Source organism: Elephantulus edwardii, unplaced genomic scaffold (assembly GCF_000299155.1).
Source record: "Elephantulus edwardii isolate Elephantulus edwardi_28Jun2011 unplaced genomic scaffold, EleEdw1.0 scaffold00250, whole genome shotgun sequence".
Classification (NCBI taxonomy): Eukaryota; Metazoa; Chordata; class Mammalia; order Macroscelidea; family Macroscelididae; genus Elephantulus; species Elephantulus edwardii.
Window position 1 is genome coordinate 3,589,359 of NW_006400000.1, and position 18,768 is coordinate 3,608,126.

At 45.5% G+C, this 18,768-nt stretch overlaps 1 protein-coding gene across 1 annotated transcript in view; it reads left to right on the forward strand.

The window, feature by feature from the left end:
* The window catches only part of SEL1L3 (sel-1 suppressor of lin-12-like 3 (C. elegans)), a 232,357-nt gene that overhangs the window by 71,643 nt on the left and 141,946 nt on the right, over window positions 1-18,768 (forward strand). Inside the window, exons 6-8 of the mRNA XM_006899266.1 lie at window positions 3,058-3,116; window positions 11,213-11,345; window positions 15,193-15,325. Of these exons, the coding sequence (XP_006899328.1) occupies window positions 3,058-3,116; window positions 11,213-11,345; window positions 15,193-15,325 (325 nt within the window). The remainder of the gene's footprint in view (window positions 1-3,057; window positions 3,117-11,212; window positions 11,346-15,192; window positions 15,326-18,768) is intronic.

Here is an 18,768-nt window from a genome sequence, read left to right on the forward strand (position 1 = left end):
ATGAGGTACTGGTCCGTCTGTAAAGGATATTCACAAAGCTACTGGTGAACTTGACCCTAGAAGGTCAGGCATCAGTGTTTTGCAGAAATGTTCTTCTAGACTTAGGTCAAAATCGAGAGGTAGCCATCTGGATTCTGCACTTTCTTCACCCCAGCCACAAAGTATGGTTCATCCTTAAAATTCTGGACCTTATTATGGTCATTGATGAGAATGAGACTCCCCTCACAGCCCTAGTGAAAGAGGCGATGGATCTAATTGGTTGGGAGGACCAACTGTTCAGCCAGTTTCCCCATCAGGTCAATGGCACTGAGTTTTTCCAAAGAAAATGTGTTGATAAAATCCATAGTCTGAGTTCTTAGACACCTTTCTCTTGCCTAGAGACCTCTTGAGCCACATCTAAAGTCAGGTGGTGACAGATGGGCTTGGCTTTAAGAATATTGAAAAGGCAGATTCCATCAGCAGCCCCACAGATCTTAGGAGGGTCCTGGTGGGTAAGTCTTAGCAGATCAGTACCAGTTGGGGAGCACCTGACAGTAGTGGGGGAACCGGTGTCCTTGCGACCGCTGCTGTGTCTCTGTGATGGAAAAGCTCCAGGATTGAGACTTTCACCTCGACTACCCCCAAAGCTGCCCAGAGTGAGTGGTGGTTAAGAAGGTGACAGAAGTTTGTGAGACTGAGGGGAAGTCAGAGCCAGAGGGATGAGAGGTGTGGGGGGCCCTACAATGGGCTCTGGCACCAGTGAACACTCTGGGAAGACCATATTTTCACAGGCAACCTGGAACTTGTCTTTATCCTATAGAGTCTGCTTCCTAACCTTCTCTTGGTCAATATTTAGCTTCCTGAGAGCTCCTTTGGGCTTAAACACCTTGATAAGGCAGCTGGCTGAATGCAAGTGCCTTGGTGGAAGATCCTTGTCACAGGGTTTGAAGGTGTCAATCTGGAGGGACACCTTTTTCTCTATCTTTCTTCCAAAGGGTGAACTCAGAGATTGTTCAGTAATCTGAAAACTAGGACAGAAAATGTCAGCCTTAGCTCTGGTTGAGATAACGGAATACCTTTCCTACAACTTGCTTTCTTGAGATTTTTCCTCTTTATTAACATCAGCTCTCTGCCTCCCAAGGTTTCTGTCTAATCTTTAAAGTTGTTGCTGTCAATTTGATCCCATATATATAGTTTTAAAGCAGTACAGTACTCTATACAAACAGAAGACGATAACATTGATAAAGGGGACCTTCTAAAGACTTAAGTCCCTGTGTGCATCAAAACTTTTTTCAGTGAGATAAAAAGAAAACCTACTGACTAGGAAAAAACATTGGCAATAACATTTCAGATAAGGGTCTCATAACAAAAATTTACAGAATACTACAGGGCCTCCACAAGAAAAAGATTGATAATCCAGTTCCAAAATGAGCAAAAGGTATGGAAAGAGTTTTAAAAAAAGAAGACATTTAGGTGGCCAATAGACACATGAAGAAATGCTCAAAATCACTGGCAATAAGAGGGATGCAAATCAAAACCAAAAAATGAGATACCATCTCACCCCAGTAGCAGTGGCAGAGTTTAACAGGACAGCAAGAAATAAATGTTGGAGAGATGTGGAGAGGTGAGAACTCTCATACACTGTTTTTGGGATTGTAAAATTGTACAACCACTCTGAAAGGCAGTTTGATGTATCCTTAAAAAGCTACACATAGAAATTCCATATGAAGAAGAACGTAGACTCTAGGATGAGGAGTGTGGCATCGGGATTGGAGGAAAACTCATAACCAACTTATGTTCTGTAGATGACACAGCCTTACTGACTGAAAGTGAGGAGGGTCTGAAATACTTAACTGCAGAAGATCAAGGACTAGTCTTCAGTATGGATTACATCTCAACATCAAGAAAGCAGTTAACATTATGATAGGTGGAGAATGGTCTGAAGCTATCAATGATCTCAGCTTCCTTGGATCAACAAACAACATCCTTGGAACCAGCAGTCAGGAAATCAGGAGATGTATTGCATTGGCAAAGTCCGCTATCAGGGGCTTCTCTGAATACAGTAGAGCCATGATGTTAGTTTGAAGTCTGAGATGCATCTGATCACTTGCAATGCATCAGAGAGCTGGACAATGAGTAAGAATGACAGAAGAATTGATGCCTTTGAGTTGTGGTGCTAGAGAAGGGTACTGACTGTCTCATGGATGACCAAAAGAACAAACAGAAATAAATGCCTTCGAAAAAGTGCAGCCAGGGTGCTCCATGGAGGCAAAGATTATGATGTTCCGTCTTTTATACTTAGGACATGTAGCTACATAAGACTGTTCCTTGGAAAGGGACATCATGCTTGGAAAGATGGGTCAGCGAAGGAGAGGAAGACTTCCAGTGAGATAGATTGACATGGTGACTTCATCAATGAGCTCTTTTATGTCAGAGATGATGTGGATGACGCAGGGTAGGACAGGGTCTAAGGGTGGCTGTTCATAGGGTCTCTTTGAATAGTACTTGATTCAAAGGCACCTAACAACAACAACATTGATTGACTTAAAGAAAATTTTAGAGTAATTTATGGTTTAAAGTTTATAGATTATTTTAGGACAAAATTCTTATAGTACATCATGCACTACTCTATCTTCTGTAATCAAATTGTTGTTGTTGTTGTTGTTATTGAGTGCCGTCGAGTTGAGTACAACTCATAGTGACCCTAAGAACAAAAGATCTGAAACCAGTCCTGTCCTGCGCCATCCTCACCCTTCCTGACACACAAGAGCCCATTGCAACAGTCACCTGGTCAGTACATCCTAGGAAATTTAGTCTTGGAGTTTGAGAAGAGTTGAAACTCACTGGGGGAAACTATTTTGTAGGTCTTTTGACCACCTCAAGTCAGTAGAGTAAGTTAAATTTCTCGAGTTTTAAACTACGACACAGGGCGAGTAAACGGTTCATTTTATTTTGCACAAACCAATGGGGCGAAAAGCTAGCTAGCATATTTTCTGAGTAATTTATAGCAAGAACTGCATTTATGATGTGGGCGTTGGGGCATAACTGATCCTTGTGTATCTCTCTCTCCCCACGCAGATAGTAGTAACCACCAGCATCGGGCAGGATTTGAAAAGCTATCATAATCAAACCATTAGGTAAGTGGTATACTTTTTTTTCTTTATTCAGAATTTTGCTGGATAATGGCTTAGGGATCTTCACGCTTTGGTGCTCAGCCCTAATGCTATTCCCACACCTCCTTATTCAGCTTCTCCGAGCATGGTCTCCTCTCTGCCCTGTAGCTAGTCTTTGTACTTTTTTTTAACGATCCATGAACTTCCTCCACCCCCTACCCCTCACCTTTTCTTTTTTCTTTTTTTTTCCTCTCTAAGCCAGAAACACAAGTTCTCCGGCTCTCATTGTAAATTCTTCCTTTTCATGGCACTTTATAATTCATTTTCTCTGGAAATTATCTTCAGCAAAGGATTCTGAAAAATAAATCAAAGTATTAATGTTGCTTATTGGGAATGGTTGGTAACTTCAGCCCAGAATAAAACATAAAAGCAGACAGTCTTCATATTTATGTTTATAATCTAAATTTGAAATCTATGCCACTATTGCTATTGGTGTAACTTTTCATCTTTATATAACCATTCTCCCCAAGAGTTGCAGAAATGGAGAATTGGGTCTCTCACCCTGTATTTCATAGTTTAAAGAAATTTCCTTATATATCCATGGATCATGTTGGGTTTTCGAATGCCAGAACCATGGGACAGCTTCCTCTAGAGACTCAGAATACCTCCTTACAACTAAAAAAAAACAAACAACAAAACACAAACCCCACCCGACTGTGTGTCTGTGTGTGTGTGTATACACACACATACACACATACACACATATATATTTATACTTGGCATGGATCAGAGAGCTGGAGAATGACTAAAGATGATAGAAGAAGAGTCGATGCCTTTGAGTTGTGCTAGAGAAGCATCTTGGATATACCATGGACTGCCAACAAAACAAATAGGTCTGTTTTGAGGCAGGTGAAGCCAAATTTCTCCTTGGAGGCTAGGATTTTGAAGCTCTGTCTCACATACTTTGGGCATCATGCTTTGAAAGGGTGGAAGCACAGCACAAGAGATAAAGACACCAGAAGAGATGAACTGATACAATAACTAGGGCATTGGGGGTAGTAGGTGTGTCAGAGTCAGTGAGACTGGTTCAGGATGAGGCAGGCTTCAGAGCTACTGTATGTAGGGTCGCTATGAGTAGCAGGCAACTTGATGGCACATAACAATAACAACAACAACAACAAATGAATATATATATGTGTGTGTGTGTTGTTGTTGATTGCCTTCAAGTAGAGCACAACTCATAGTGACCCTATGAACAAATGGCCTGAAGCCCCTCTACAACCATTTATATTTATCAAAGTTCATAGAGTTTCCAGAGGTGTGTTATTTAGAAAGTGGATGTGTGTATATGTATATGTACATGTACATGTGTATTTATATGTATCTATACATATATAGAGAGACACACACAGAGATAGAAATGTTTAAGAAGTCTAAAGAACAGAAACAAAAATTATCAGCTTTGTGTATATATATCGTTGTGGTTGTTATGTGCCATCGAATCACTTGCGACACATAGTGACCCTATGTACAACAGCCCTAAACCCTGCTCTATCCCTTGCAAATCTTACTGACTCCAGCATGCCTATCCCCATTACCCCAGTTGACTGAATCAATCCGTCTCATCGAGGGTATTCCTCTCCTGTGCTGTCCCTCTACCCTCCTAAGCATGATGTCTGTCTCCAAAGGCTCTGAGCCTGCCTTGCAGCATGTCCAAAATATGTCAGATGGAGCTTCAGAATCCTTGCATCCAAGGAGCAGCCTGGCTTCACCTTCTCCAGGACAAATTTGTTTATTCTCCTAGCATTCCATGGTATATTCAGTACTCTTCTTCAACACCACAGCTCAAAGGCATCAACTCTCTTTCTATCATCCCTAGTTATTGTCCAGCTCTCTGATGCATAGCAAGAAATTGCAAAGACCATGACCTGTATTAGGTGCAGCTTACTCTTCAGACTGACATCGTTGTTCTTCAGTACTTGGGAGTGGTCTCTGGCAGCAGACTTTCCCAATGCAATTTGCCTTTTAATTTCCTGGCTGCTGGTACCAAGAATGTTGATTGTAGAGCCAAGCAAACTGAAGCTGTCAACAATCTCAATCTCTTCATCATCCATCATGATGCTGCCATTCGGCCCAGTGGTGAGAATCTTCGTTTTCTTGACGTTGAGCTTCAATCCATGTTGAAGGCTGCCAGGACTGTCAGTACTGGCTGGGGAAATGCGCTGTTCCCGCCTTTGGTAATTTCATTGCACCAGAGGATATGTCTGTTTCTTCAGACAGACTTGATCTACTCAGAGTGTACTAATTTTCAGAAATACAAGGTTCTTTTGAAACCCACGTATTAAAAGAGAAGTAAAAAAGAGGAGAGACAGGAAAGCAGAAGAACGTGCACTCTCTTTTTTATTTTCACATTTCCTATTCACATTTACATCCAGCCGGTTTCTTTTAGGCTCAGAACACCTGGAACAATTCTTATTTTCATGGCTAGATTAAAGGATTAGAGTCCTATCGAAAGAGTATTATGACCTCGCCTGCAGAGAAAGTCAGGAGGTTACTAAATAGCTGTATTATAGCAGAGAGACCAAGACCTACGCACAGAGCAGGAGTCTTAGTGTGTGCCCTGGTGGATTTAGCCTAGTCAGACGGGAATCAACAGAGATGAGGGTATCATTTAGTCAGTGGCCGTGGAATCTTCTCTGAAGAGCTCATGAATAGGAAAAAGTAAAAAAAGATGCCAGTGGCTCCTTCGAAAATCTCTTTGGTGCCCTGTTCTGTGGTGTGCACCTCAGGAATTTAGGGTTGATGCCTCTGAACTGCGGTGTTGGTGAAGTGTATTGAGTACCCATGGACTGCTAAATGAATAAACACTCTATACTGGAGGAAATGCCATGAGAGTGCTGCTTAGAAGAAAGGATGGGTGAGACTCTCTCACATACTTTGAGCCTGTTGAGGCTGTTGTTATTATGTATCATCGAGTTGGAAGCAGCTTGGAGCTGACTCTCATCACACAGGAGGAGATTGGTTATCTTTCACGTGCAGAGCAGCTGGTAGATATGAACTGTGTGCTTTTGGGTTGGCAGCACAACTCTTTGCTATGAAGCCACCAGAGTTCCCAAGAAGGGCTAGTCCTTGGAAAAAAGACATCTTGCTGGGAAAAGTGGAAAGTTAGTGAAAGAGAGGAAGAGGAATTGATACACTGATTACAGCAATCAGTGGCCTTGAGCCTGGTTGAGATCATGACGATGGGGCAGGTTAGGGCAAAGCTGCTCTTATGAATCGTAAGAATAGGAATTGTAGTAGTCTTTACAACACCTAACAACCTTTGGAGGCTCTTGTGTGAAGCAGTTGGATTCTGGAGGGTAGGTTCTTTTGATTTAGTTGGAAGTCACATGTAAACTGTTTGGTCCTTTTATTTCATTCATAATTGTGTGTGAGCGGTTTGATCTCTTGGATTTGCTAACAATCAGCTGTGGGCTGGAAGCCTCTTGTTTAAATCAGTCAGGACCTGGTGGGTGGACCTTTGTGTTTAAAAGTTGAGTACGGAATGAGGGTTGCAGAGTGGTTTATATTTGGGGTGGGGGTGGAAGGGGGTGTTCAGGGGGGGATTGAGTACCAAAGAAGGAGTTTTTCTTTTGCTTTTTAAGAAGAGGAGGGAACAGGGAGTGGGGGTGGTGGGGAGAAAAGTGCAACAATGAATGAATGGAATTCCAAAATCTCTGTAGATGTTCACTGAAAAAAAAAAATTGATTTTAAAAAAAAAAAGTTGACTGCAGCCCTCAAGCATGGTATTAATTGTGCTTAGCAAGAACATTCTTCTAAGTCATGCAGCACTGGTCTATCAGTTTGCTGTACTGAGATAACTTGGGGTTGCTGTGATAGTGAATGTGGTGCCACTGGTGTGTCAAATGCCATCATGGTTACCCATGGTGGACAGGGTTTGGTAGAACTCCCAGATTAAGACAGGCTTGGGAGCAGGATTGGCATCCACTTCCTAAACAACAGGCCTTTGGAAACTATGAACATTAGAGATATGACGATAGTTATAGAACAGGGTTCAGATCTTTTGTTCATAGGGGCACTATGAGTTGCACCGGACTCGACAACACGTAACAACATTTCTGGACAAGAAGGGTAAAATGATGACTTCTTTCTTTCCCAACCTCCGTTCCTAGCCTGTGGACATTTCCTTTGGCAACCATTTGGCTCTCATGTGACCTTTCCATCTTTCATTTGTGATGTCCCTTTGTCCTCTAAAATCTAGAGGCTGACATGAGTGAGTCACAGGCAGTCACAGAATGATTCAGAACTGAGAGGAGGCTGTAAAAATGAAGGGTGGAGATTCTCCCAGAACTTAATGTTTATTACAAGGAAGATTTTTAATGCCGTATTTTGAAAAGTCACTTGTCATGTGCCTTCAAGTTGAGGATAAGTCACAGCAAAGCTGACCGTGTCCTATGCATTGCCATCCTTATCATCTCCGACACACTTGTGCCCCTTGCTGCAGTCACTGGGTCAGTCCATCTCATGGAGGGTCTTCCTCTCTTTTGGTGACCCTTCACCTTTTCAAGCATGACGTCCTTCTCCAAGGATTAGCCTCTCTTAGCAACATGCTCAAAGCATGTCATCCTTGCCTCCAAGAAGCACTTGGGCTGCACCTTCTCCAAACGTATCTCTTTGTTCTTTGACAGTTCATGGAATATTAAGTACCCTTCTCCAACATCACAGCTCAAAGACATCAATTCTTCTTTTGTCAGCTCTCAACAGCATAACAAGTAATGGATAAGACAGTGGCCTGAATCATGTGATTACCTGCCTTTTCAGAATGGAACTCTGGTAGCTTGGTCCTGAGGGCATTTGTGCTGTTATGGTGGTTCAAATCCACTGGTGGCTCCAAGGGCAGCTCTTGCAGTTTAGACATGGAAAACCCACTTAAAAGATCAGCTCTGAGTCATTCGCAGTCATTGGCAATGAGTTTGGGGCCTTTTCTTGTTTGTTTTATAAATTAAAAGTGCTCAGTTTGTTTACTTTGGGCACATCATCGGGGCAGAGCAACCGGAGGAACAGGAAATCAGGAGTGAGAAAGAGTGCTGGAGGACGGTCTTGAACATAGCACGGACTGCAAAGAAAACAAATAGTTCTGTTTTGGAGACGGTGAAACCAAGTTTCTCCTTGGAGGCTAGAGTTTGGAAGCTCCGTCTCTTCTATTTTGGGCATATAGCCAGGAGAGACCAGTCCTTGGAGAAGCATATCATTCTTGGAAGGGTAGAGGGACAGTACAGGAGAGGAAGACCGCGGATGATGAGAAAGATTGATATAGTAACTGGGGCAAGGGGTGTAGGTGTGTCAGAGTCAATGAGACTGGCCCAGGACAGGGTAGGCTTCAGAGCTCCTGTACGTAGGGTCGCTGTGGGTCACAGGCAACTCCATGGCACATAATGACAAACAACAAAGGGAGTTCCATTTAGCCTAGTAGTAAGAAGCTGTGATATAATTCCAAAGGTACAGGGTTCAAATCCACCAGCTCCTTTGCGGGAGAAAGATGGGCAATCTCTTCCTGTGTGATTAACCTCTGAAAAACCTGCTGGAAGGTAGACAACACCCAACAACAAAGTAGAGTCAGTGAAAAAGGAGAGAATGCCTCCATGGAATAGACTGACGTGATAGGAGGATGCCCAGCGTGGGCAGTGTTTCGTTCTGTTACAGATAAAGTTGCCATGGATCCGAGCAGATTCAGTGACAGCTGACAAGAGGAAGACAAGATTCCAGAGCAGCTTCCAGTCAGCAGGCTTCCAGTGTGCTGTGAGCGCCCGTCAGTACTGTCTGCAGTATGGTTGTGGGGATGTGGCGTAAACATGGTTATGTTGGGGTCAGTAAAGAAAGCTTCTCCTGCAGAAGTGTTGCCAGTGATGCCAGTGAAGGCCATTTACTATCATACAGAGTTATTGCCATGGATTGTGAAGGAGGGTGTTCAGACATCTTTTGAAGGTCTCAGAAAATAGACACAATTCACAACTCTTAGAGTTAAGAACTGAAGATAAAGAGCGATAACTTCATCCTCTGAAGTCCTTTCCGTGCCTGAGATCCTGAAAAGGATAGTGATAAAGAAATGAAGTCTTTCTCCCATTCTTGTTGCATTTTTTAAAAAAAATTATTTTAATGAAAGTTGACTTTGGATTTCCATTCATTCATTTTTACACTTTTCTCCCTGCCCACCCCTCCCCCTCAAATAGCTTTTCTCTTTGAAAAGTACAAGTAAAAAGTCTTTCATTGTTATGCAAACCCTCCCCTCAAGTCCATGCTAAGCTCCTTTCTTGATCCCTGGTGGCGTCCATTTGTTTGGTGGCTCACCAAAAGGCTGTAGCTTCTAATCGACCCAGTAACATTTTACATGAAAGGCATGGACATTTCATGGCCACTGAAAACCCTAGGTGGTGGTGGTTGTGGCCGTAACGTGTGGTTGAGTCACATAGGACTCATCACAACTTTATGAACAACAGATCTGAACTGTCCTGCACCAGGTTGATAAGTTGATGTCATCTTGATGGATATTGTTTTTTACTTGTGTGTGTTTGTTCTTGCTGTCAGCTGGTAGCTTCACTCTTCATGCTTCCTTTTTAGCTGGGTGGATCTTCAAGGGGCCAGGTTTTCTGCTGACAGAAACCCTTCGCCCCTCCTCCAGTGCTACTCCATTGCCAGGATTCTCGGATCCAAAGGCTGGTAGTTGGCTTGGTTGCTGGCCGCCTCCTGGCCCATCCCTCCCTCCCTCTCCGGACTCTGGCCATCTGCCTGGAGCTTTATTTTCTTTCCTGAGCTCCCATCTGCCCTCTCTGCACCCTGCACTCTCGTTAGCCCTGGCTCCTCCCTCTTTGCCTGTCTTGACCCTCCTTCCCTATTCACAGAAGCCTTATTCTCACATGACTATCGACTTCTCTTTTAATTTTCAAACTTCCCAATGCATAATGTTTTTTAAAAAATCAAAACAATAGGTAAATGTATACAGTTCATTTTCTTGCAAGTAACCTTGATGACTACAGTAATATGAACAATAGCATTGTTGTTAGGTACCACTGGGTCAAGACCACCCATAGCGACCCAATCTATGAACAATGGATCTGAACCCTGTTCTATCCTGTGCTGTCCTCACACTTCCTGACACACTTGAGCCCATTGTGACAGTCACTATGTCAGTCCACCTGGTTGAGGGTCTTCCTTCTCTCCTTTGTCGCCCCTCTACTTTTCCAAGCATTATGTCCCTTTCCTAGCCACATGCCCAAGTATGTGAGGTGAAGTCTTATCATTTTTGGCTCCAAAGATAGGTCCAGCTGCACCCTCTCCATGACATACGTGTTTGTTCACTTGTTCATCCATGGGATGTTCAGTGCTCTTCTCCAACACCACAGCTCAAAGGTGCCAATTCTTCTGTCATCCTTACGACAATAACAATAGCCAACACATAATTGAGGGGTTTCTGTCTTTCACATGCCTTGAAAGCAGTTTCTCTCATATAGATTCTGTCTCATGGTGACCTCTTGGTGTCAGGGGAGAACTGTCTCCTGGGAGTTTGCAAGGTTGTGACCCCTGGGCAGCAGATCACCAGGTCTTTCTTTCAAGGCTCTTCTGAGTGGACATGAACCTCCAACCTTTTGATAAGTAGCTAAGCATGTCCCCCATCTGCACCACCCAGGCCTCCTCTTCATGTCTCACCTGCTAGCATTTCACTTGATCCACTTGGCAATGGAGTAGTAAGGATTGACATTTCAGCAACAGAATTCAGGCGCGGCCGCTAGCTGAAAGATTCGAGGTTTAAGGAAAGAAAATCGAGCCATTGAAGCCCTCACGGAGCACAGTTCTCCTGACACACCTCGGGTTTTCCTGGAGTTAGAGACAATTCAACTGCAAAGGGGTTTTTTTTGGGGGGGGGGTTCCCTCCAAGCTGTTTTGCAAATGAGAAAGTTCAGTCTCAGAGAAGTAACTGGTTCAAGGCCACACAGCTGATAGTGCACAGCTGGGTTTCTAAGCCAAGTGGGCCTGGCCACCCTGTGGCCTCAGCTGCTAGACGCGGAGGTGAAAGGCCAGTGGACCTCTAGGGCAGGTCACTAACTCTTGGGGTTCTTCTCCAGCTTCCGGGAGGACTTCCATTACAACGACACTGCTGGGTACTTTATTGTTGGAGGGAGCAGGTACGTGGCCGGCATTGAGGGGTTCTTTGGGCCTCTGAAGTACTATCGCCTCCGCACTCTGGACCCTGCCCAGGTGAGTCCCGGGGACTAAAGAGAAGCTTTGGGGCACCTGAGGGTGTTGGGCATGGCAGTCCAGGTCGCAGAACCCCGAGTCAACAGGAGAACGCACTCCAGCCAGAGCGCGCGTGGGCTGTCATCAAACAGAATTAATACTGAGGCATCTTCCCAGCAAACGCGATAATAGATTTGTGTTAGTGTCAGGTTCATTTAGTACTCATAAAATGGAACCCATTTACTTCCTCTGTTTTAATAACTACTAGCTTAATTATAGAGTAGATTTTTATCAGGCTGTTGCCTATCCAGTGATTAAGCTAATGAAAAGAGGGAATCGTAGTTATTTGGTAAAGCTTCTTTTATATGCTTTTATTTAAAGTATCAGAAGAGGCAAAGCTCCGGCAAATTAAAACCTGCGTTTGCTTTGCTGTTCTCTGTTAGCAGCACGAGTTTTTCAGCTCATCCCGGGGTGGGCTCCTCAGGGGTGTGGTGACTAGGGAGGACTCAATGTCCAGAACCGTCTTGATCCAGGGTGACCCTAAAAGCCAAACTCCCACCCTTGGATGGAATCTTCTGCCTGTCCCCACACAACCTTCAGCTGGGCTGGTGGGGAGTGAGAATTTCCCCAGCATGGAGAACTCAGGTGGTGATTGGAAATGAGGTCAGGACCACCACCTGATACTCCTGTTTCCTCTGACCCTGTGGGTTTGCTCTGGGAAGAGGAAGAGCTACAGTGCATAAGTCATAATTGGGGAAAACACGGCCCCTGATCCCCGAGTGAGCTCTCAGAGCCTTTATGGAGAGGCCTCTGTGTAAAATGAAAAACAACGTTCACTTCTTCATTGTATCACTTACTAAGCACTTATTATGTGCCCGAACCTCTGCTGTTTGCTGAAAATGCAATCAGGTTTTTTTAAAAGGGGGTCCACAAGAAGAGATGTATATCTTCTCATACAAGTGACTATCCATAGATAACTAAGTAACATAAATAACTAACTCATTGCTATTGAGTAGGAACAGACTCGCCATTTGGTTTTGAAGGCTGTAAATCACCCAGAAGGAGATTGTCTATTTTTCTCCTGCTGTGGATTCGAACTGGCAGAGAGGCGTGGCTGTTGGGGTGACAATGTAACTCCACTACCAGAACTTTCTCGTAGAGAAGTAAGACACAGACCTTTCTACTATATGTAACACAAAGCAGAAGCAGGATTTTCACCAAGAATGCATAGCTTTGCTCTGTCTAGTACATTCTGATGTTTTTGTGTTCCACTCCTCTTCGTGTGTGTGTGTGTGTGTGTGCATGTGCGCACATGCCTGTATAGAAAGAGCCACACTGAAGTGGTAGGTTAAGCACTGAACTTCAAACAGAAAGGTTAGCAGTTTAAATCCAGGAGATACTGCACTGTGGGAGAAAGATGAGGCAGTCTACTTTCATAAAGACTTGCTTTCTGGCCTTGGGAAGCCCCAGGGGCCAGTTCTGCCCTGTCCTGTGAGGCTGCTGTGAGTAAGAACTCACTTGAAAGCGGTGGATGGGGTGTATGTGTATCTATGTGTGTACAGATGCACACACACTCATAGACCATCCTGCTGGTTACAGTCCACTGAAACAATGCCATGATCCTCTGAAGGGCCACTGTCTATATCTTGATGACCACTGTGGGCCCCAGTTCTTGAGGAGCTCCCTTTCTGCTCTTAAATCCCCAGAGACTACCATCCATGCTTTCACTGCACTTGAACAGTGTTTGAGAACAGGCTGCATTTTCCCGGGCATGTTTCCTGAGAATGTCTACAGTTACTCCAGCGTGTGGTAGGCTGTCAGGGAGACCTGCCTTCATAGCATAGCCTTGGATCCTGGTCTGGAAGAGTCCTCTGTGCACAGGGACTTGGGAGGGGACTGCTGAGGGAGCAGGACACCAGGTAGATTTAATGTCACAAAGTAGGAATTGAGAGGAAGAGAATCTGACTTTCTAGGGTGAGTGTAGTGCTGGGAACAGAAGAGACGGAGGCCTGGCGCTCAGGAAATCCTGACACTTCAGAAGCTCTGCAGACAAGATTGGAGCCTTGGGCGGTACAGACAGTTAAGTACTCAGCTAGTAACTGAAAGGTTGGAAGTTTGAATCCATCCAGGGGCTTTTCAGAAGGAAGTCTTGGTGCCAGACTTCTGTAAGAACACAACCATTGAAAACTGTGGAGCCCTGTTGTACTCTCAAATACACGGGGTCAATATGAGGCAGAATAGACTGGAGTGGTGATGGGGATGGTAGTGGTGGAGGTGAGGGTGGCGGGGTGGTGGAGGTGAGGGTGGCGGGGTGGTGGAGGTGAGGGTGGCGGAGTGGTGAAGATGAGGGTGATTGGAGTGGTGGTAATGGCGGTGTTGTGGGTGATAGTGATGGTGCTGTGTGGGCAGTGGTAGAGAGAGTGGTGGAAATGGTGGTAATAGTGTGGGCTGGCTGTGGTCCACAAGGCAACAGTAGAAATGGTGGTAATGGTGCAGGCTGGTGGTGATGGAGGCAGTGGGAGTGATAGTGGCGATGGAAGTGATGGAGGTGATGCTGTGGTGACGTGCTGGACAGTGACGGTTAGGATGGTGGTGTCGGTGTTGATATGTAAGATAATGGTAGTTGTGCTCGCTTCGGTAGCACATATACTGAAATTGGAACGATACAGAGAAGGTTAGCATGGCCCCTGTGCAAGGATGACATGCAAATTCGTGAAGCATTCCATATTTTTTTTAAAAAGATAGTGGTAGTTTTGGTGTATGCAGGTGGTGGTGTTATTTGGGGTGTTAATGGTGGGAGAAGTGCTGGTGGAGGAGTTGCTGGTGGGGGAGGTGCTGGTGGTCATGATGGTGGTACCGCTGTTTGTGATCTTCAGGACAGTAAAGGTTGTTTTCTGCAGGGTGGTGGTGAGGGAGGTGGTATGCAGGGTGCTGGTGGTAGGATGCAGGGTGATGATGGTGGGAGTAATTAATGTTGGTGGTGAGATGCAGGCCAGCAGTGCTGCTGGTGGTGGTGGTGGTCATATGCAGGGTGGTGGTGAAGGTGGTGGTGGTGGTGGTATGTGGGGTGATGATGGTAGCAGTAGTGCTGGTGGTGAGATGCAGGGCAGCAGTGGTGGTGGTGGAGGTGTTATGGAGGTGGTGGTGGTGGTGGTGTTATGGAGGTGGTGGTGGTGGTGTGGTGGAGGTGGTGATGGTAGAGGTAATGGTGGTGGTGGTGGTATGTGGGTGATGATGCAGGGAAATAGTGCTGGTGGTGAGATGCAGGGCAGCAGTGGTGGTGGTGTTATGGAGGTGGTGGTGGTGTTATGGAGGTGGTGGTGGTGGTGGTGGTATGGAGGTGGTGATGGTAGAGGTGATGGTGGTGGTGGTAGTATTTGGGTGATGATGCAGGGAAATAGTGCTGGTGGTGAGATGCCGGGCAGCAGTGGTGGTGGTGGTGGTGTTATGGAAGTGGTGGTGGTGGTAGTGGTGGTGTTATGGAGGTGGTGGTGGTGTTATAGAGGTGGTGGTGGTGGTGGTATGTGGGTGATGATGCAGGGAAATAGTGCTGGTGGTGAGATGCAGGGCAGCAGTGGTGGTGGTGGAGAGGGTGGTGGTCCGTGGGGTGATGATGGTTGGAGTAGTGCTTGTGACGAGCTCCAGGGCTGCAGCAGTGCTGGTGGTGGTGTGCAGACAGGATTCCCCAGAAGAAAGCTAGAAAGGGCAGCAGTCAGAGTCACCACATCCTTGATTTCATGCTCACACCCTGTGTGCAAACAAGCCTCTGATGGTACAAACGGGGTGTGAAATCATCTGAATGCATCCCTGTAGATACCGAAGGGGGCTTGGTGACAATTATTCATTCGATTTTCTTTCCCTCTCGTAGATTTTTAACCCCCTCCTTGAGAAGCAACTTGCTGAACAAATCGAATTATATTACGAAAGGTGTGCTGAGGTTCGAGAACTAGTGTCTGGGTACGCCGCCACGGTACGGCAAGGCGGCGAGAGGGAGAAGACATGTAAGTACTGAGCACTGGGAGCAGTTACAGCCTGAGTATTTGCATTAACGTGTGTTTGGCTTCTTCCTAACACGATTAGCATAGACTCCATACACCTGACTTGGCTCTAACTTCCAAGGGGACAAGTGTAAGCTGGAGTTCTCCACAGGTGGGAGCCGGCGGAGGTGCTCATCCACCTGGACTCTAACCAGGCCAGCCATAGCCAGCCAGAGCTGAGCTGCTTCTCCGAGCCTCCACCATATGTGACTCTGCTGAAGAATGCAAATGAAAGCGAGATTCCGAGTCTCCCATCCTTAAGAGTGCCAGGCCCGTCTAAGAAAATAAAAAGGAATTGGAAAAGCAATTAATCATTACCAATGTTTCCCCACCGGTGCGTTTCTGTCTTGGGCCATTAATATCGGAATATTAGCTTTTGGAAAGGGTGAACAATGGCTTTGTTATTTAGGGTTCGGTTTTATGTTTTAAATCCTTGGAATTTTGACGCATTCCGAAAGACAGAAGGAATCACTTTACATAAACTATTTTCATGCCTGCACCAGTGTGCCTCACATACTTTGGGCACATGGCGAGGAGGGACCAGTTCTTGGAGAAGGACATCATGCTTGGAAGGGTGGAGGGACAGTGCAGGTGAGGAAGACCCCAGATGAGATGGATTGACTGACACAGTGACTGGAGAAATGTCAGAGACTCTGAGATTGGCTCAGGATAGAGCAAGGCCCAGAGCTAGAGTACTTAGGGCCTCTATGAGTCACAGGCAATGTGAAGACACACAACAACCACCAATGTGCCTGAACATTCTTTGACATATATTTTGTTGTTCTTATTATTGTTAAGGGCTCTCGAGTTGGAACCAATTCTTAGTGGACCCACCAGGGGATTTTCAAGGGCTGTAAATCACACAGGAGGAGATTGCTCATCTTTCTTCCATGGAGAAGCTGGCAAATTTGAACTGCCTGCCTTTGGGTTAACAAGCACAACTCCTTACTCATGAGGCCACAAGGTTACTGAATTTTTGGCACCAGCAGTCAGGAAATCAAAAGACAAATTGTGTTTGGTAAATCTGCTGTCAGGGACCTCTCCAGAGTACTGAGAAGCAACGATGTCAGTCTAGAGACTAAGGTGTGCCTGATCCAGTTTGTGGTCTTTGTAATTACTTGCTATGCATCAGAGAGCTGGATAATGACTAAGGATGATAGAAAAATAATTGATGCCTTTGAGCTGTGGTGCTGGAGAAGAGTCTTGAACATACCATAGACTGCCAAGAAAACAAATAAATTTGTCTGGGAGAGGGTAAAACCAAGTCTCTCCTTGGAGGCTAGGATATCGAAGCTCCATCTCACATACTTTGGGCATGTGGCCAGGAGAGACTGATCCTTGGAGAAGGACATTATGCTGGGAAGGATGGAGGGACAGTGCAGGAGAGGAAGATCCCAAATGAGATGGATTGATAGAGTAAGGTAATGGGAGTAGGTGTATTGGAGTCAGTGAAACTGGCTCGGGACAAGACAGGATTCAGAGCGATTGTATTTAAGGTCACAGGAGACTTGACAGCACATAACAATAAGATTAAAAGTTGGTCCTGTCTTTGTCTCTCATGGTTCTATTTGGAGGGTAAACCAAAAGCCAAACACAGCTCTTAGTGACCCTATAGACAGAATAGAATTGCCTTGTAGCATTTTCAAGGCTGCAGATCTGAGCAGAGGGTCCCACATCTTTCTCCTTCACAACTGGTGGGCTTGAACTACTAACTGTGAGGTTGGTAACCCAACACTTAATCTGCTACACCACCAGCGTTGATCTAGCCGTGCTACCTTGGACCTAGCTCTTACAATTTATTTTATTTTTTGCTATAAAACTTGTGTTTAACAGGGTGGCACTAGAGTTGGTTGCATATGTTCCCCTTTTGGATAAGAGATTCCAGTGGGACATTTGCCATCAGCAAAAGTAAATTGCATATTTCAGTCCTGCTCATGAATTACCCTGTCTTCAGAGTTCAGTTTCTTTCCAAGCTGTGGTGGGGCAGCTGCAGCCTGCACAGACCTCCCCCCACCCTCCCCAATCCAACAAGACTCACGTGGAAGGACCCCAGCTCTCTACGAGAGATGGTGACGTGTGTGTGGCAAAGTAATGTTTCTTCTCTTCAGTTTAAGAATAGGCTGCTCTGGTCCCCAGCTGCTGTTCTCGCTGTTGAATCATCCAGAAAATATGATGCTGTCAGACAACGGGGAAGATATATAGGAATAGCAATATCCCAAACAGGATGGAAATGGATTTTGGTAACTGATCAGAAGCGATTTCTCTGAGTAGGCAGCCTCGCACACCCATCTCTTCGGTGGCATTGGAGAGATGTGCCTTGTAGCTTCAGTTCCCTCCCTCCTTGGCGGTCCTGGGCTTCGCTGTTTTACTCAAACTGCCAAGAAAATGGCCTAGATATTGGCCTCCTGGGGGCCAGCCCGAGGCCAGCTGCCCGTTCTGTACAATTATTCACCAGCTATCAGCAACTTTGGCATGATTCCCTTAGATTTGGCTCAGAACCGGCGACCTCGAGGCAAAGGCAGGTCTCCAGTGTTTCCAAAAGATGCCCTGGTGGCACAGTTGTTAAAGTGCCCAGCTGTTGTCCTGCAGGTTGGTGGTTGGAGCCCACTAGGCGCCCTCCATGAGGAAGATAAAGACATCTGCCCCTGTGAAGATTCACATCTTTGGAAACCCCGAGTGGCTGACCTGCAAGGTCTCGCTGAGTCGGAATGGACCCTACAGTAGTGGTTTTTGGTTTTTTTATTTTAAAACAAGCTAACCACCCTTGTTCAATAATACTGTGTTTCATTCCTCTGGACAAGGAGGAACTTTGGTGGCCTAGTGGTAAGAAGCTGAGCAGTCCCCAAAGTAGGCAGTTTGAATCCACCAGCTGCTCCATGGGAGAAGGATGGGAAGTCTCCTCCCGTGCAGTTAAGTTCCTCTGAAAACCCACTGGAGGGTCAGCTGTGAGGCAGTTCCAACTCAGTGGTGTATAGCGTAACAAGTTCCTCCATTGAAGGAGGAGTTCTGGTGGCCAAGTGTTGTGTTAGAGTTCCAACAGCATGCGATTGAAATCCACCAGCTGCTCTGCAGACGGATGGACAGTCTCCTCCTGTGCAATAAAGTTCCTCTGAAAACCCACTGGAGGGTCAGCTGTGGGTTGGTCCTACTCTGTGGCCCACAACTGGAACAACTTGGGAAGAAGAGGTTTAAAGAGGAACAACATTCATTCTCTCTTTTTTAAAATTTTTATTAATTTTAATGAAAGTTTACAGAGACTTTGGGTTTCCATTCATTCATTCATTGTTGCACTTTTCTCCCTGCCCGCCCCCCCAGTTTGCTCTTCTTTTTGAAAACGAAGAGAAAAATTCTTTCATTGTTATACAATCCCTCCCCCCAAGTCCACTCCACTATGCTGCCTTCATTCT